Source organism: Lissotriton helveticus, chromosome 9 (assembly GCF_964261635.1).
Source record: "Lissotriton helveticus chromosome 9, aLisHel1.1, whole genome shotgun sequence".
NCBI classification, from domain to species: Eukaryota; Metazoa; Chordata; class Amphibia; order Caudata; family Salamandridae; genus Lissotriton; species Lissotriton helveticus.
This window is the reverse complement of record NC_136070.1, coordinates 569,995,790-570,015,919: the sequence shown is the minus strand read 5'-3', so window position 1 is coordinate 570,015,919 and position 20,130 is coordinate 569,995,790. Positions and strand designations below refer to the sequence as shown.

The 20,130-nt window shown below is 48.9% G+C and overlaps 1 protein-coding gene across 1 annotated transcript in view; it reads right to left on the bottom strand.

Annotated features, from left to right (window-relative positions):
• Positions 1 to 20,130, bottom strand: part of NXF1 (nuclear RNA export factor 1) — a 497,551-nt gene that overhangs the window by 231,420 nt on the left and 246,001 nt on the right. The window contains exons 9-11 of the mRNA XM_078660502.1: positions 3,622 to 3,729; positions 3,407 to 3,516; positions 32 to 68 (exon numbers count right to left, since the gene is read on the bottom strand). Of these exons, the coding sequence (XP_078516628.1) occupies positions 32 to 68; positions 3,407 to 3,516; positions 3,622 to 3,729 (255 nt within the window). The remainder of the gene's footprint in view (positions 1 to 31; positions 69 to 3,406; positions 3,517 to 3,621; positions 3,730 to 20,130) is intronic.

Here is a 20,130-nt window from a genome sequence, read left to right as displayed (position 1 = left end):
AAAACTCAGTGTAGAAGGAAAAATCTCTTACCAGACGCAACAGCTTCGGAAAGCGTTCCCGGATTGCACTGCCGTACACCGCATCAAAATAAATAAATAGTAATAAATAAAAAAAAGATGAGAGATAAAAGTGAGTTTTCAAATCGGGTTAGGAAGAGATTACCGCAAGCACAGCCTAAAGAGTCTACCTCGCCCCTCTTCCCTCAGCAACATGTAATATGGCAAAGAGTATCAATAGGTGGGGTGAATACTTGTTAAGAATATGCTGCTGTGAAATGTCCTTAAAGGAGCAACATAGCCTATGCCCTACACACATCTAATTGGACGGGATACATGTTTTTTGTGTGAGTAGGAAAATCAACCAGTTTGCACAAAATTGAAAAAGGGGAACATAGTAAGGGGTTCCTGGGAGCAAAGAGGCTATGAATTCACAGAACATTTTTTACGTCATCAAGGGACCTCTTATGATAAAGAATCATACAAAGCTCAACAGTAAGGGAAAAGATCATAACCCTTGCTGTATTTAATAGCAAACATTTTAGTAGAAAAGATGTAGTATAGATTTATATGGGAATTCCATGACTTTCACTCAAGAGGCTACAGCAAACTTCTAGCACCTCCTATGTTTAGTGGTATGAACATCGGTTGAAGGCAGGCTCTCCAAAACAGAAAAAAACAAATAGAAGTACTGTCGTGAGAAGTTCCAACAAGGTAATTTACAGCACTGGGTTAGGAGAACAAAGAGGCTACTCTGACCAATCAACTGGGCAGCAGGGGTTAACTTGTGCTGTATTGTATTTAACTAGCTTCACAGTACCGACGGCTGCCTCTTTGAAAACTAAGGCACTAATGACACCCTATGGAGACTCCACAGTGTGCGGAGGAAGCAAATAGGTAGATTAGGAGCCCCCCGAAAGCTCAAGTACAAGAGAGGGAGCAAAGGAGGTGGTCGAAATACATTTTCACCTTACTCTAGGAAAATCCATAAAGAGAACAGGAAATCTCTCAAATGGGACAAAAGTGCTATTGGGTTTAGCTTGTGGTATATAGAAGATGAAGAATTATTTCCATAAAAGGAAAGCTTTAATGATACGAGAGAAGAATTAAGGGGCGATTCCACCAAGTGCAAGCCATCAGTTTGTCTGAGCCCCACAGGAGCCTTTGGATAGGCACAAATCTGACAAATTAAATAGTGGCGAAGGGATGAATCATGGAGAACAGATGAGCCTAGATAAAATTGCACAGGAATTCTACAAGTGCTGGCACGGGATCCTCTGGTTTGTGGCGCCCATTAAGAAAAGATGAGAAGTACAAAAGGGCACTGGAATAAGGCTGTCCTCCATCTTTCATACTTACCTGTAGCATACTCACCCACGGCGCTCAACGAGATAACTTGGACACAAGATCTGTCTCATTCAAACAGGGGGAAAAAAGAAATACATAGAAAAATACTCAACTAGTGGGGAGAGAGCTCAGCCACAGCAGAAGAACTAGTCAGGGATGGTTGAGCAGGATAACATTAGACTTCAACAGTCACTCAAGCTCTGACAAATCAGTGCTGCAACCACAACTCTCCAACCCAAACAATTCTGTAGTCAGCACAGCAGGAGTAGAAAGATCAAATTATTTGATTAAGCCAGAAGTATTTTGGTACAATGAAAAGGAGAAACAGAGAAAATGGAGAAGGGAACAAGAGACACAAGCAAGCCTAAGAGAAGAAGCTCCATTTCCATTCTTATAAGTAGACGCTTGGAATATATACTACTTCATAATGCAGGGCACGGAGGCTGCTAATGGATTCATCTTGCACAAATTGATGAGAACCAATACAACAACCTGACAATCTTATGTTGGAAAGGGTTTGTGCCATTAGCAATAAGTTATTTGGTTAATCAACGTGCTACTTCAAAGGCATGAAGCAGACAGCCTACTCTTTCAGTATTAGTACCAAATTACAGTATTCAACCACTGGCAAACCCAGCTGGCCTTTCAGGGAATAATCAATAATCTAGAGAGTAAGGCTGAGGGGTGGTATGATGGAGGAATCAGACAATGGAAAACACAGGGAAAAGATGTGGAGTGACAGACGGCATGTTGACTGATTGCAGGAAAGAGAAGCAAAGTTCAATTTTCCACAAACTAAATTCTTGGAGCATAGGAGAAAGTTGAAGTCAGGAAGAGCATTCTCTCTTTCACAGCATAGGAGTGTATGAACAAAATTGCCCTGCTCTGCCTTTAAGATGCCCTTCCTTTCTTAGCACTGTGCACGTGAAGTGTACAGGCAATCACTTCCATTTATGTGGAGGAGTCTTCAAGTCCTTCCAAAAGACAAAAATAGAAGAATTCAAAATAACCAAGGCATTCTGCACAAAGATTGGAAAAATAAAAAAAAAGAAGAAAAAAAATACCAGGAGTTCAGCCCATCCCAAGTATTCCGGACATATAAATCCAGGAATTCACACATGCAATGGAATTCACAGATATGGGTCTCAGAAACATAACTGAACATAAGAATAGATGCGAAGACAAACCCATACATGGGGCGTGCATGGTGGAAATAAAAGACTAAGTTAAGTCCATCACAAACCTTGCCAGGGGATAAAAACTAAATTCAGACAATTCTGTGTTTGGCTTTTAAAGTTAATAGGGAGTTCATATCAACCTGGGTATTCTCAAGCATGTGGCCACGAAACAAAGCCAGGAATTCACACCATCTAGAGTATTCAAAGATAGGGACCACAAATACAAAAGCAGATAAATAGGCCATTGTGAAGTTTTGCAGGTCCTGGATACAAAACAATGCATCTTAGGCCACCTCAGGCATGAAGAGCCTTGAGTGGCAGACCGAAGGACAAGAAATTCAGACAATCCCAGGCATTTCTAGGACAACATACTCAATACTAGGAAAACAGACTACTAAAGGCTACCTAGTTATGGGCCATGGATACAAATTCCACGACTCAGACTTTACTAGAGACTCCCAGACAGATGCCATGAATACTAAACATATAATTTTGTACAGCATACTCATCTATTAGCCGATAATACAAAGCAAACAGACATCTGAGATTCCTCTTTTTTTTTTTTTTAAACCAATACGATTTAAGGACAAACTAATTTCAGGCATTCCCATTTACAGGTATCAATCAATCAGGGCAGGAAAACGCCCACCGTTCACCTCCCCTCAGAAGTCAACCCGCACAGATCTCCTGGGCTGGAAACACTGCTCCTTCCGGAGACATTCGATCACCCTATAACCACAAAACAACAAAACAGATGACGTCAGGTGATGCACAACTCCCACATGACCTTTGGTGGAGACCTTTCGATCACTAGTAGTTTGCCAGCCTGGAGCTTGTCTGACTCTCTGCAGATACTGATGTGGTTCACGGTGTCGCAGACTGACCTGATGTATGTGGACCGGTCTAGGAATTTGTCGCACAGGGGGTTCCGATCCAACCACAACTCTTGCAGTTTCATGCCTTTCAAATGGTCCAGCTCTCGCTCAGTCTTCAACTAAAGAGCATAAGCAAAGGAGGTGGATTAGAAGATCCAGGAAAAGTCAACACTAGTGAACCAGAAGACTGGAGCCATGGGCTAAAGGATGCATGTAGCACTTACCTTGTTGCCAGACAAATTAAGGTGTTTCAGGAGAGGAGCCTTCCGAAGAAGATCTTCCATGTAGTACAAACGAAATATCTTGTTATTGCTCAGATCAAGCGCAAGCAGCTGTGAGACCAAATGATAGAGAGTTATTAACTTCAGGTCCTTCTACTGAAGCACACATGGACAGCAATATCACATGAATTGGCTACTTATGAGCCATTTAGAAACACAGTAAACTCGTTACCTCTGCACATGGTGCCACAGACCAAGGATCAAACACACATGCACATTAGGAACGGAGGGATTTAAAAAACCTTAACACCAACACCTTCACACAATATGAACTACAACAATCTCACAAACTATCACACGGTGTTCAACCTAGGGGTGACCACATATGGCTGAGACGTAGAAATAGTAAATGTGTCTAGGAAAATAGAGAGGTGGGCTAAGTGGCCAGTGCCAGACCTGGTATTGCGATACCTCCCTTCCCGCTCTCCTGGCCACCCTTCCACCGTCTTACGTGGCCCTACGTGCCGATCGACCGGCCGGCAGGGCGGGCGGTGGGGTCGCACTAATTACTAGGTCAGATCTGCACTTCCAGTTACTTCCCTCTCCCCCTATGGCCCCTGTCGACTTCCTGGTGGCCCGTTCCCTCCAGACCGCCCCTCCCATCACTTGTCTCCTCATGTACCGCCCCCCTCAGCCCTCGCCTTCATTTCTACCTGCCTTCCAAGACCTGCTGGCAAATCTGGCGGTCAACTTTGCCTCGGTTTTGGTGCTGGGGGATTTTAATTACTGGCCCTCAGACCCACACGAGTGCTCCGCCTCAAAAGAATTTACCGAATCTCTGTCTTCCCTCAACTTTGTCCCACACATTTCTGTCCCCACTCATTCTCACGGGCACACACTTGATCAGGTCTGGGCTCTTAACCTCCCACTGGCTTCGGTGGCGGTCTCCCCTTGCCCTTGGTCCGATCACGCCCTCATCTCTTTCTCCATCCCCCACAACTCATCCCCCAAAACCCCGCTTGCCAAAAACACCTGGGCGCGGAACTGGAACAGGTTGGATCTCCCCTCCCTGACCTCCCTGCTTCACAATTCCATCCCCCCCCTCTCTGGCTTATCATCGGCCTCACAGGCCAAGGCCATTAACACCTGGCTGGCTGGAGCCTGTGACTCAGAGGCCCCCTTACGACGCATTTCCATCCGCCGGCTTAAGGACTCTAACCGATGGTTTAACGACCATCTAAAAGAACTTAAGCTGAGCGTTCGGAGGGCGGAGAGGCAGTGGAGGAAGAACTACTGCCCGTTATTAAAAACCCACTTTCTGACACTGTTGGCTGATTACAAATCAGCAATCCTAGCTGCAAAGACCGACTACTTCTCTACGAGAATAATGTCGGCCGCCAACAAACCCAGGGCTATTTTTGACATCGTAAACGACCTGGCGTTCTCAGATCGAGCCTCGCCCCAAATCCCTCCCTCCCAGCTTCTCTGCGACCAATTAAACAACTACTTCGTGGATAAGATCACCAATATCAAGGCCAATATCCCTTCACCCTCGCCTACCTTCGTCGATCCCTCCCCCCCCCCCAGTACAAAATCATTTCACTGTTATCCCTCCCCTCACTCAGGAATCCTTTCTGTCGATTCTCCCCAAAGTTAAATCTGGGTCCCCGGCGGATGTCTGCCCCGCTCGCATCCTACAGCAAATCTATTCTAGCTGCCCTGATCCCCCGATTGCCTTCCTCAACAGCGCCTTGGCACAGGGTGTGGTGCCCCCGGTACTAAAAGCAGCCACCATCGTACCCCTGCTGAAGAAACCCGGCTCGGACCCTTCTATCTCGTCCAACTTTCGCCCCATCTCCCTGCTGCCCTTTCTGGGCAAGGTGATGGAACGCCATGTTACCGCGGCTCTGAGCACCCACATTGAGGCTAATGGGGGGCTGGCTTCTCGTCAGGCAGGATTCCGCCCCAGGCACTCAACAGAATCGGTCGTAGTCGCCGTCCTAGACAACCTCAGAAAGGGCATGGATGACAACAACCACCAGGCACTGGTCCTCCTCGATCTTTCCGCCGCCTTTGACACGGTGGACCACACCATCCTACTCACCCGTGTCAAGGCGGCTGGCATCGGGGGATCAGCCCTTGTCTGGCTCTCCTCCTTTCTGAGGGACCGCACCCAGGCGGTCCGTCTAGGCGACTTCACCTCCACTCCCCTCCCTGTCACTTGCGGTGTTCCCCAGGGTTCCTCCCTCTCCCCCCTTCTCTTCAATCTCTATATCTTTCCTCTCATCTTTGCTCTCCAGCAGCTGGAGGTCACCGTCTTCAACTACGCGGATGACCTCCAGCTCATCTTTGATCTGTCCCCCTCTTCTTTCTCGGTCTCCAATTTCCAGTCTACTATGACATTCATCAGGGACTGGATGAATCACAACCACCTTAAACTGAACCCTGATAAAACTGAGCTGGTTCTCACTGGTGGTTCGTCCAGTCCCTGGAACTCTCTTTTCTGGCCCCCCTCTCTCGGCCCTGCACCCTCCCCCTCCACCACTGTCAAAACACTGGGTGTAAAAATGAACAATCAGCTCACTCTTCACTCACACATCAGCTCCGTGGTCTCCTCCTGTTTCCTCACTCTTCGAACCATCCGCTCTGTCTCCCGCTTCTTCACCCCTCAGGCCCTCAAGACCATCATGGCCGCCCTGGTAATCTCGCGTTTGGACTACGCCAACGCTCTTTTCCATGGCATCCCTGCCTATAGTTTGCGTAGACTCCAAGCCATCCAGAACCAGGCGGCCAGACTGATATTTGGCCTCCCACGTTATCACCACTCCACCCCCCTCCTAAAGAAACTCCACTGGCTCCCCGTGAAACAACGTTCCCTCTTCAAAATCGGGTGCATGGTTTTCCAGGCCCGTCAGGGCACTGCCCCTGCTTTCATCACTTCACTTATCAAACCCTACGTCCCTGCAAGAAACCTCCGGTCCTCCTCCAAGTCCCTTCTCCTGATCCCCCGTTTCTCGCGCAAAAAATGGGGTGGATCCAATTTCTCTACTCTGGCCCCTTCCTTTTGGAACTCTCTCCCTGATAACCTCCGTTCCGCAACTCAGTACCTTTCTTTCCGTGGAGACTTGAAAACTTTCCTATTTAGCCAGGCTTTCCCCGCCTAAATTTCCTCCCCGGTCTTCCCTCCCCTCAGCCACTGAACCTTCAGCGCCAAGAAACCGCAAGGTGTATGCTGCGCTCTACAAGCATTTTAAATTAGAAATTAGAAATTAGAAATTAGTGCCTCTGCAGGATATGTACATTTCTAAAGAAGAAGAAAGGTTACAGTGGACCAAGTAACAGAATAAAACACAACTGCTTGTTGACAGGTAAACTGCTTGTATAAAACTACATACTACTGCTTCTTGAGCACATCATTCTATATAAACCTTTGCCACACTGCACGGTTCGTTTTTTATGGAGGTGGTGGTGGTGGTGGTAAGGGGGACATGACTAATGTTCATTCCGTAAGTGGACTCCATCTGCAAGCTGAACAGAAGTTACACCTTTAACCTCTCCGCTGCTAGGCCTTCCAACCCCAACACCCCCCCCCCCCCCACCTGCTAAGCCTTTTTTTTGGGCTATTTAGGGTAGTCCGCGCTTATGCCCCTGTAACTTTTTGACTACATAAGGTAGCCACGCCAAATTTGCACCCTTTTCTTCCAACATCATGGGGATTCTTAAAAGTACCCAGGCTTTGTGGATTCCCCTGGAGGGGACCCAGAAATCAGCCAAAATAAAGATACATTTATTTTTTTGAAAAATGGGAAAAAAGGGCTGCACATGAAAGCGTCAGGCTATTTCCCGCAAATGGTATCAACAAAGGGGTTTTGGTGCTGAAATCACCATTTTCACAGCTTTCAGAGACAAGCAGACTTTTGTCAGAAAACTAACATTTTTACACAGTTTTGGCATTTTTCTGGGACATAGCCTATTTTTGCAATTTTTTGTGCTTTCAATCTCCTTCCAGTTAACGGTAGAAATTGGTATAAAAGCAATAATGGATTCTGGAAAGCTATACATTTTAGAAGAGTAGACAATTCTGAATTCAGCAAGGGGTAATTTGAATAGATCCTTCATGGTTTCTTTATAAAAACTAACAGTTGAATAGAGGAAAAATTGAACATTAGTTGAAAAAAACAGCCATTTGTGTCTACGTTTTCACCTGTAACTTCTTCCAATTATGACAGCTGTTTGAAAGCAATATACTGTAGGAAATTGGGGTTCTATTGCAGTAACCCCCCAACTTTTAGCTAGGTAAGATCTCGGAGGGCTGCAGCACCTATTGTGCCACCCTTAGAGGCCCTGTACCTTTACACATATCCACTGCCTTTGCAGGCTGCGTGTTTTGGTGCAGACCAAAGTGAAGAGTCGACATGGCATACATCCCTGTGTGCCATGCCCGCTACCCTGGCCTAGGTCAGCCACCTCTCCAGCTGGGTGCACTATGCCAGTGGTGAGGGTACAAGTGCATGAGCCCTGAACCCCTACAGTGCACAAGTCCATTCTTCGGCATTGCAAGTACAGTGCTGCCATTAATAGTACATGTTGCTGGGAGTTTGTCATTACAAACTTGTTGCAAATTCATCCTGTGCCCTGGGCACCCCCCAACTTTTTGCTGACTGATGCTGGTGTAACTGATTTTGACTGACCCTGGGCTCTGCCTAACCAGGCCCAGTGCTGAGCTGAAAGGAACACATTAGAATACAGTTAAAACACTCAACAAACACTAGGGTACACTATGGTATGGTGGGGTACCCCTGTAATTGGCATGGCCTACCCCATAAGCCCCTACTATATAATAGGGTAGGAGATTGAAACTACCTAGAAGTCCCCAGTACCCTGAGGCATGGCAGTATGGAAGGCCAGCAGATTTTTTGCTGAAGCCGGAGGTCAGTTTAAAAGCGGCACTGGGTGCCAGGACTGCTTTTAAACAGTAAATTGTGCCCAAACTCGACTTTGGTGGTAGGGGCACTTAAAAATAGAAAACCTACAAGGTTTTGGCATATTAGCGACCCCCGGGGTCTCTCCTAGTATCCCCGGGGAGGGGGGCCAGTTATCTAAAAGGTACACCCTTATAAAATGAGTTTTTATATGCCTGGTGTGAGAAGTTGGCCTGATATATGATGCTCACTAATTCTAGTGATCACCTTGTATCAGTCCAAACAACCCCTTATGGTGATTGGTTGTAAGTCAACCTTATAGACCAGCTATCCTAGAAGCGTGGACAAAAGCAGTCTTTAGGCTAAACTCTTTTGGCATGTGAAGCCAGCTGTTTTACCACAATATAACCCCTTGAATACCAGATGAAAGGACACCACACAGGTTGTTATGGAAGATTCCGGACGAACCCGGCTGGGTGGAGGGAAAACAACAGTGGACCTGGACACTAGGATAGTGGATCCAGACTTCAGCACCTAGAAGTGAATATGCTACTTACCAGTATGCATCTGTTCTTGGCATGTAGGGCTGCTAACATTCATATCTATTGCATAGATTGCCGCCTAGTGTTGGGTCCGGATGATTGCACCTTGTTGTCCTGGAAGAGTCTTCGAAGTATCACGAGATAGGTGGCTCCTCCCCTGGACTACAGTGCGCATGGGCATCGACTCCATCCCCAGATTGTTTTTAGCCGTTGTGGCAGAGATGGAGTGAAATAGTGTAAAGGATGTCCATGCTAATGATGAATGCAAGAGAGTATCTGGAGCCGCTACGGGCACCGGGGAGGAGGGCGGGCGATATGAATGTTAGCAGCCCTACATGTCAAGAACAGATGCATACTGGTAAGTAGCATATTCAGTTCGAGGCATGTGGGCTGCTAAATTCATATCTATTGCATAGAATACATAGCAGTCCCTCCATTAAGGGCGGTTGCCCGTACCAGCTGCAGAAGCTTGAAAAAGTGTCTTGAGAACAGCCTGTCCTACAGCTGCTTGCTGTTTGGAATGCACATCGACACAGTAATGTTTGGTAAATGCGTGTGGTGTAGACCATGTGGCTGCTCTACAAATGTCTTCCAAAGGAATGTTCCCCAGGAAAGCCATGGAGGCCCCCAACTTGCGTGTGGAGTGCGCCTTTGGGGGTATTGTTAAAGTACGCTTAGCCTTTTGGTAACAGATTTGAATGCACTTAACAATCCATCTGGCTATCCCTGCTTTGGAAATGGGGTTGCCTTTGTGCTGTGCTGAGAAGGCAACAAAAAGTTGTTGTGTTTTCCTAAAGTGTTGTGTTCTGTCAATGTAGTACATCAGCGCTCTCCTAACGTCCAATGTATGAAGCATTCTTTCCGCTACCGTTTGTGGGTTTTGGAAGAATGCGGGTAGGTCAATGGTTTGGTTGATATGAAACTGTGACACCACCTTAGGAAGGAATTTGGGGTTAGTGCAGAGCACTACCCTGTTGGAATGTATTTGGATGAATGGTTCTTGGATTGTGAGCGCTTGCAGCTCACTAACGCGTCTGAGCGATGTAATAGCAATGAGAAAAGCCACTTTCCACGTTAGGAATTGAATTTCGCAGGAGTGCAGTGGCTCGAAAGGTGGGCCCATCAGCCTAGTGAGGACCACATTGAGGTTCCACACTGGAGCTGGTGGTGTTCTTGGAGGAATGACTCGCTTCAGTCCCTCTAGGAAGGCTTTAATGGCAGGCACCCTGAAAACAGAGAGATGCTGCCAATTCTGGAGATAAGCCGCTATGGCGGATAAATGTATCCGAATGGAAGCGTACGCCAGATTGCATTTGTAAAGATGCAACAAATAGCAGATGTTAGGAATGGATGCATCCAGCGGGTTGATATTGTTGGTTGTACAGTAAATGACAAACCGCTTCCATTTTGCCGCATAGCAAGCTCTGGTAGTGGGCTTTCTTGCCTCCCGGATGATGTCCATGCATTCCGGAGGCAGGTTTAGGTAGCCAAATTCTAAGACTTCAGGAGCCAGATCGCCAGATTGAGCTGTTGCGGATCTGGATGCTGAATGTCGCCATGGTTCTGCGTCAAGAGCCGGGATGTGAGATGCAGCCTTTGATGCGGTACCACGGACAGTTCTAGAAACGTGGTGTACCACGGTTGGCGTGCCCATGTTGGAGCAACTAGGATGAGAGTCAACGAGTGTTGCTTCAGCTTTCTTGCCACCAGCGGAATGAGAGGCGCTGGGGGAAAAGCGTACGCAAATTTGCCGGACCAGTTCATCCATATAGCATTCCCTTGCGATTCCGGGTGAGGGAACCTGGCGGCAAAGCTTCGGCATTTTGCGTTTTCCCTTGTGGCAAACAGGTCTATCTCTGGATGACCCCATTGCAGGAAGTACGGGTGGAGTACTGATGGATGTATCTCCCACTCGTGCATTTGATGGCTGTATCTGCTGAGCAGATCCGCCATCTGATTGTCCTTGCCCGGGAGGTGTTCCGCCATGAGGAAAATGTTCCTCTGAATGGCCCACTTCCACATGCTCTGAGCCAGATGAGACAGCTGTGGCGAGTGAGTGCCTCCCTGCTTCTGGATGTAGTACATTGCTGTCATGTTGTCCGTCCGGATCAACACGACTTTGTTGCACAGATGTACTTTGAAGGATTTTAGCGCCATGAAGATTGCCATCAATTCTAGGTAATTGATGTGCCACTTCTGTTGCTGAGGGGACCAGAGTCCCTGCACAGTGTAGTGGAGTACATGAGCTCCCCACCCTTGGAGAGATGCGTCTGTTGTCAGGATAATCTGTGGCACTGGCTCTTGGAACGGCCGTCCCTTGCAAAGGTTGTGTGGATTCCACCAATGCAGAGAGTTGTAAGCCCGACCGGTCACCAACACTAGGTCTGTCAGTTGTCCTTGAGCCTGTGTCCACTGATTTGCCAAGCATTCTTGGAGGGGACGCATGTGCAACCTTGCGTGCGGGACTATGAAGATGCAGGAGGCCATCATGCCTATCAACTGCATGAACACTCTCGCTGGTAGGGAGCGTTGCGGCCTGAACCTCTGGATCAGCGATTGAATGTTGTCGATCCTGACTGGGTTTGGCTGAGCCATAGCAGTCAGGGTGTTTATCGTCGCGCCCAGATACTGCCGCACATGGGCTGGCTGAAGGTGCGACTTTGGGTAGTTTAGCGAGAACCCCAGACTGTGAAGGAGGTGAATAGTGTGGGACATGTCCGCGGCGCACTGTTGTGCTGACTTTGCTTGAACAAGCCAGTCGTCTAGGTACGGGTAGACATGTATGTTCTGCCTCCTGAGGTGCGCCGCCACTGTCGCCAGACACTTTGTAAACACTCTGGGGGCAGTAGTCACCCCGAAGGGTAGGACTTTGAACTGATAGTGCCTGTCTTGAATGGTGAACCTGAGGTACCTTCTGTGGGATGGGTGGAGTGGAATGTGGAAATAAGCATCCTTGAGGTCCAAGGTTGCTAGGAAATCCCCTTGGTTCAGCAGGGGAAGAATCTGTTGCAGTGTAAGCATGTGAAAGTGTTCTGACAGTATATACAGGTTGAGGGGGCGTAGATCCAGAATGGGTCTGAGGGATCCGTCCTTTTTTGGGATGAGGAAGTACAGGGAATAGACCCCTGTTCCTTCCTCTTCCACTGGTACGAGTTCGATTGCGCCTTTTTGCAGCATCGCAACAACTTCCTGCTGCAATAAGTGCAAGTGCTCTGCCGACATAGGACGGTGTCTTGGGGGAATGTTGGGAGGAGTGGATGTTAACTCCAAACAATAACCGTACTGGATAAGTTTTCTGACCCACCTGTCTGTGGTGATGGACGTCCAGACTGGCAGGAACTGTTGGAGTCTCCCCCCGACAGGTGTTGGATGGTCGGGGGGCAGTGACAGAGAGTCACTGTTTGTTGGCGGCAGAGGAACGGGAGTTGTTGTTCCCTCTGCCCCTGCCCTTGGCACTGTTACCTCTGTTACCCCCTCTACCCTGCTTGGGGTACGAGGATTGTGCACCACCTATTGCGAATTGTGTTTGTTGACCCAAGTGTCCTCTGGTAACACCACGTGCTCTTGAGCGACGAAAAGTGCTTCCCCTGAATTGTTGAGACTGAAGCGCCCCCATGGACTTAGCAGTCTCATTGTCCTTTTTAATTTTTTCAAGGGTGGTGTCAACATAAGGACCAAACAGTCTGTCAGGATTGACGGGCTGGTTGAGGATTGTTGTCTGAATGTCGGGTTTAAATCCAGATATGCGAAGCCATGCTTGTCGTCTTAACATGACGCTAGTGTTAATTCCCCTAGCCGCCGTATCAGCCACATCAAGTGCGCACTTTATTGCAGCGTTTGAGATGAGCTTTCCCTCTTATATGAGCATCTCGGCTGCTTCCTTAAATTCATCAGGTAGGTGTTGAAGGAGCTGTTCTAGGGTGTCGTAATGCGCCCTATCATATCGTGCCAATAGTGCCTGTGTGTTTGCTATACGCCAGATATTGGCAGCCTGCGCCGCCACCCGTTTGCCGGATGCCTCAAGCACTTTCGACTCCTTGTCTGGGGGAGGAGCTTCACCCGTTGTTTGGGAGTTCGCCCTTTTGCGGGCATTGGCGACCACCAACGAATCCAGGGGCAACTGTCCTCGAATATATGCAGGGTCCCCAGGTGCTGGCCTGTATTTCTTCTCGATACGTGGGTTCACCACTCTTGCCCTGGTAGGTTCTTTAAAGATCTCAGGGGCATGTTTAAGGACACCTTTGAGCATAGGAAGTATTTTAACTGTTCGTTCTGAAACAGAGAAAGTGTCAAACAAAAAATCTTCCTCCACCGGGTCAGCATGCATGTCCACATCATGATTTGCAGCTGCCCGCTCTATCAAAGCATTAAATGCTGCAGAATCCTCTGTTGGTGATGTACGTGCCCCAAAACCCTGTGGATCTTGTACCACCTGATGTCCACCTTGGTCCCCAGTGTCGTCATATGAGTCCTGTTGAACATCAGGGTCATTGTCAACTGGGAAATTGTACTGGTCATCTGGGTCCTCATCCTCTCCTCCTGATTGGTTGGGGGAAGGGGATGGGCTCCGTCTTGGTGTAGGGAGAATAGGTTTAACAAGGGCAGGAATGTCCTGTTCCGGCCTTTTCTTCTTGAGTGGAATGACATAGGATTCCAGTGGTTGGGAAGTGATTTTCCTTTTGTAGAGGGTTAACTTCCCCGTTTGGGCATCGATGTAATGCTCAGATTGGTCTTCTGAGGCTTGTTGTCGACCCAAGCGGCCTGTTTGCGTTGAAGGTTCCGACGTGGCAGCGATTTTCGGCACCGATTTGGGTGCAAACGCCTTCGATGCCACCTTAGGTGGCAGAGTGTAGAGAAGCTTGGTCGAGGCCTTTGGAGGTGTGTCCACCGATGTTGGGGCCGACTGCGTGGGAGCCGTTGGCGACAATGTCTTCTCCCGAATACGTTTGAGGGAGTCGGTGACCTGCTTTGTGAAGGAAGCAGAGGGTTTTGTAACCGACGACCGATGTTCGGTAGTGTTGGAGTCCCTCGGTGTCGACGAGTATTCCGTGGACGTATCATCGGCTCCAACGGGTCGCGTCCCCGTTGTTGCTTTTGGCACCGACGTCGTTGCTGCAGATCCGGCATCTTTGTGCCGATGCGCAGTGCTTCCGGTCTTTGGGTCGTGGCTTTTAGTCGACTTTGACTCGACCGTGCGTTTACTTGTAGACGCCGCAGTGAATTCCGAAGGTGCGTCAACAGTCTTGGAAGTCCGCGCCGGAGCAACAGTGCTCGACACTTGATGGACGGCCTTCTTAGAGGAAGGTTCCTTGGGCACCTTTTGCGGTTCAGTCGTCTCGACAGCCTTCCTCGACTTCTGTGGACCGGAGGTTGACGGAGTCGATGAAGGAGCAGGCTTCGATAATTTTTGTTGGACGTCGGCCATTTTAGGTGTTGTCGAATCCGAAGGTTTCGGTGGGACGTCGGCCATCTTTGGTGCCGTCGAATCCGAAGGTTTTGGTTTCGGTTTCGATACGGGCAATGGCGGCTCCGCTTGAGTGTCCGTGGCCGGGCCAGAAGGCGGGGCCGGGGATAGCGGTGCAGGGTCGTGGGTAAGGCCGAGTGGCGATCCCGTGACCTGAGCCTGAGTCATGCAGCTTTCGGGGCATAGCTCTTCCTCTGAGCTATCTTCCGCGGCCCCATAAACTTCTCTGTCGTCCCCTACCTCCTCGACGTATTCAAGGTCTTGGGCCTGTCCTCCGAGGTGTTCTTCGGGATCGGCCTGGACCTCCGTCGACGGCGGTGAAATCTGAAGATGATGGCTACCGCCTTCTTCTGCGGGGTCGTCGAATATGTCGTCGGGTGCCGGAGTCGCTCGCTGGGCCTCGAGGCGCGCCGCGCGCCGATGCTTGAGCGTCTTCTTTGACCTGAACTTAGAGCAGGCCATGCAGTTTTCCTCGTTGTGGTCCGGCGAGAGGCATTTATTACAGACCGGATGCACGTCGATATGTGGATATTTAGATCCACAGACGGGGCAGAACTTGAACGGGCTCCGCTCCATGTTCAGTACGTCGGGGTCTTGCTGCGACGAGAGGGCCTCGATGTCCGAAGAGTTCCTCGACTCCGCAGAATTCCGACTCAGAGAGCCGGACGATGCTCGAGACCGAGCGCAAACAATACCGACGCAGGTAACTAAGGCCTTTTGGCCTTAAGAACAAATATACTCGGTTCCAACACGGAGACGTCGAAACCACATCCGAACCCAATGGCGGAAAAAAACAATCTGGGGATGGAGTCGATGCCCATGCGCACTGTAGTCCAGGGGAGGAGCCACCTATCTCGTGATACTTCGAAGACTCTTCCAGGACAACAAGGTGCAATCATCCGGACCCAACACTAGGCGGCGATCTATGCAATAGATATGAATTTAGCAGCCCACATGCCTCGAACCTTTAGTTACCTAACCCACAGGCTGCGGGTGCATAGGGCTGAAGTTGCGTCGGGTTTGCTGCGTTGATCCCGGTGATGCCTGAAACAAGGAGTTGCTGGCAGGCAGCCAGATGGAGGAGTCCGGTGGTTCCAAGGATGGAACTGGAAGGAAGAAGTCCTGAAAGGGAAGGGGACAGAGTCTTGGTCACTAGCCAGTGACGGTGCTGGAACCAGGAGGGAACCTGATGCTGTCACCGCGTTCAGGTGAAGGAAGGGTCGCTTCTCTCTGTAGCTGCGCGGACCAGGAGCTGCTCTTCACGACCAGGCTGGAGGCACGAGCTGTCCCACGTAGTCTGCTGCTGTTGGCGGTGTCGGATCGTCGATCTGGACAACAGGCCTTGGCTAATGCAAGCCACGCGGTGGAACAAAGATGGCGTCTGGAGTGGACCAGGAGGGTCCGGGGTGCTTCTCTTTCACAAGGAAGCAAGGGCCAGTCTGGGGGACCAGGCTAGCAGTGTCGAAATCTTCGGGTCGTCGTCTCAGAGGTCACAAGCCAGCCGGCAAGTGACCAGACAACAGGAAGGGCAGCAACCAGGCAAAAGGGCCCCACGCAGATCACGGGGATGCTGGTCTTTGGTGCAGGAGCTGCGTCGGTGAGAGGCTTCTCAGTCCCCAATGCACTCACTCGAGGAACCCTCGGGGGTCGTGCTGGAAGCGCTGTGCAGGTTTCTTCAAGATGGCCGTCCCCACGTTACTCGTCGCACCCACGGGTCCCAGCTGTGCTGTGGATGTGGGTAGAGGTCAGAGAGGTCTGGAGGTCCGGGTCTTGTCAAGCTGGGTCGTCGGATTCCGGGATGGAAGGACTTTGCAGCAAACCGCACAGGAGCTTGATGGTGCCTGCGAAGCAGGATGGTCACTCCCTGACCATAGGGGAGATTCTTCAGTCTTCTGGTGTCCAGGAGGTCGAAGGTCAAGAGTTCTTCGTGGAAGTTGTCAAGATTAATCTAACTGGGAATGGGACCAGCTCCTACCTTTATTCAGCTAAAGGGGGCTGCACTACGACTAGGTCCCTCCCCTGGGTGGGACCAGGACGGGGGGTGGTTACACCCCCTATCCTTTGTCCAGTTTCCCTGCCAGAGCTGGGGCTGGAGTGCCCCAGCAACTGGTTGGAACCGGTGTATGCACAGGGCACCTTGTGTGCCCCAGGCATGTCTCATTCCTTTCAGCCCTGGCCTACCTAATACACAAAATCCTGTCTGGGGTGGTGCTAGCACCTCCCAAGGCAGGAAACCCTTTGTCTGAGCCTCCCTTGCTGGAAGGACTCCCAGCAGCAGGAGGTCAGACTTGTGTCTGTGGGGGCAGCATCCATTTTGTGATGCTGAGGCTCGAGTTAACTTTAACCGGGGTTCACAGTTACAGACATGTCGTGTCCCTCTAGAAGGGTGGAATGCTAACCCCGTCGCCAGAATTGGCGAGGGGTTAGTATTCCAATTCGTATGACACCTTACTCGACATGTTTTGATAATGCTATGCCAAAGTTAGCATTTGACAGCGAGGTTCATAATGCACTTAAGAGTATATGGTATAGCGTTATCATGGAACAGCTATAAGGACTTGGTTCCGCAAGCTGCAAACGGGCTCAGCTCATGCCAGAGCACCATCTCACATAATTCCAAGCACTCTGCCCTCAGGATTAATAAGGCCTGCCATAGGAGTGACTGATAGGAATATATGTGTCCATTTTAGGGTTAGATATAGGAATACTATATCTAAAGCAAAGGGTGATTACACCACCTTGCCCCAGCTGTCGTGCAGCCAGTTGTGTCAGATTTGGGTGGCCAGCCAGGGGTGGCATAATACATGCTGCAGCCCCTGGTAGGCCCTGGGTACACCTATGCCCTGGATACCCAAGGTATACTGTACAGGGACTGATAAGGTGGCCCAGTACCAATTGGTAAATGCACCTAAGGTACATGCTTGTCAATTTAGAGAGAGAACAGCTAGGCTGTGGGTCTGATTAGCAGGCCCACAGCCAGGGAAAGTCGTAAACCAGTGAAGCAAAAAGCAAAAATCTGGGGTGGCCATGGGATTGCAGACCCCACTCTCATACACCTGGGTAAAGTGAAATTTCACAATTCATTCCTCACAAAGTGCTGCTCAAATTCGACTTTGATGCTAGGAGCACTGGGTATGAATCTGAAATATTTTTGCAGATTCAGAACCCCTAAAGTCTCCCCTAGTTGCACAGGGGCTGGGGGTCCTGTAGAAATTAGGGAAATACTTATAAAGGAAAATGCTACTTACCAGTATGCATCTGTTTTTGGCATGTAGAGCTGCAGAGTTACACACTATGCATAGATGGCCACCTAGTGTTGGGCTCGGATGTTTGTAGTTTGTTTTGTTGTAGAAAAGTCTTTGGAAGTCATGGGATAGGTGACTACTCCTTTGGATGATACTGCGCGTGGGCATCGGCTCCATCCCCAGATTGTTTTTCGCCATTAGGGAAGTGATGGAGCTGTACAAGAGGTAGTGATGTCCATGTGATTTGTATCTAATTATGATAATACTGGAACAGATAAAGTTAGCAGGGGAGGCGGGTGGGCGTAGGTAACTCTGCAGCTCTACATGCCAAGAACAGACGCATACTGGTAAGTAACATTTTCCGTTCGAGGCATATGAGCTGCAGATTACACACTATGCATAGATTGTATAGCAGTACCCACGCTAAGCGGCGACCACCAGTATCTGTTGCAGTTGTTCGAAACAGTGTTTTTAGTACGGCCTGGCCCACAGTGGCTTGTTGTTTAGTTTGTACATCTACACAGTAATACTTTGTGAATGTGTGCGGTGTAAGCCATGTAGCTGCTCTGCATATGTCATCTAAGGGAATGTTCCCTAAGAATGCCATTGAAGCCCCTATCTTTCTTGTTGAGTGGGCTTTTGGAGGAATTGTTAACATACGTTTTGCTTTTTGGTAACATATTTGTATGCATTTAACAATCCTTCTGGCGATCCCTGATTTTGATATGGGGTTGCCTTTATGTGGCGGTGAAAAAACACAAAAAGTGGTTTTATTTTACGCAAAGTTTGTGTACTTTCGATATAGTACAGCAGTGCTCTTTTGACATCTAAGGTGTATAGAGCTCTTTCTGCGACTGTTTGAGGCTGCGAGAAAAACACGGGCAGCTCAACTGATTAATTTAGATGGAATGGTGAAATGACTTTAGGAAGGAATTTAGGATTAGTACGAAGAACTACTTTGTTATGATGCATTTGCAAAAAAGGTTCTTGAATGGTCAATGCTTCTAGTTCACTAACCCTTCTGAGAGAAGTAATTGCTACTAGGAAAGCTACTTTCCAGGTTAGGAATTGCAATTCACATTTATGTAATGGTTCGAAGGGAGGACCCATTATTCCTGTAAGAACAATGTTTAGGTTCCACACTGGTGCCGGTGGCGTTCTGGGAGGAATTATTCTTTTGAGTCCTTCCATGAAAGCTTTTATAGCTGGTACTCAAAAAAGAGATAGATGTTGTCTATTTTGTAAGTATGATGCGATGGCAGCAAGGTGTAGTCTGATAGACGTATAGGCTAAATTACACTGGTCCGACCGGATCACAGGTGTAGGAGAGTGGGGTCTGCAATCCTATGGTCACCCCAGATTTTTGCTTTTTGCTTCACTGGTTTACGATTTTCCCTGGCTGTGGGCCTGCTAATCAGACCCACAGCCTAGATGTTCGCTCTCTAAATTTGACAACCATGTACTTTAGGTGCATTTACCAATTGGTACTGGGCCACCTTATCAGTACCTGTACAGTATACCTTAGGTATCCAGGGCATAGGTGTACCCAGGGCCTACCAGGGGCTAAAGCATGTATTATGCCACCCCTGGCTGGCCATCTAAAACTGACACAACTGGCTGCATGACAGCTGGGGCAAGGTGGTGTAATCACCCTTTGCTATAGATATAGTATTGAATATGCTACTTACCAGTATGCATCTGTTCTTGGCATGTAGGGCTGCTAACATTCATATCTTAGCATTAGATCGCCGCCTAGTGTTGGGCTCGGATGATTGCACATTGTTGTCCTGGAAGAGTCTTCGAAGTATCCTGAGATAGGTGGCTCCTCCCCTGGACTACAGTGCGCATGGGCATCGGCTCCATCCCCAGATTGTTTTTCGCCATTGTGGCAGAAGATGGAGTGAAAAGTGTAAAGGATGTCCATGCTAATGAATAAATACAATAGTATATCTGCAGCTGCGACAGGCACCGGGGAGGAGGGCGGGCGATATGAATGTTAGCAGCCCTACATGCCAAGAACAGATGCATACTGGTAAGTAGCATATTCAGTTCGAGGCATGTGGGCTGCCAAATTCATATCTTAGCATAGAATACATAGCAGTCCCTCCATCAGCGGCGGTTGCCCGTGCCAGCTGCAGAAACCTGAAAAAGTGTCTTCAGAACAGCCTGTCCTACAGCAGCTTGCTGCTTGGAATGCACATCAACACAGTAGTGTTTAGTAAAGGTGTGTGGTGTAACCCACGTGGCTGCTCTGCAAATATCCTCTAAAGGAACGTTCCCTAGGAAAGCCATGGATGCCCCCAGTTTGCGTGTGGAGTGCGCTCTGGGGGGTATTGTTA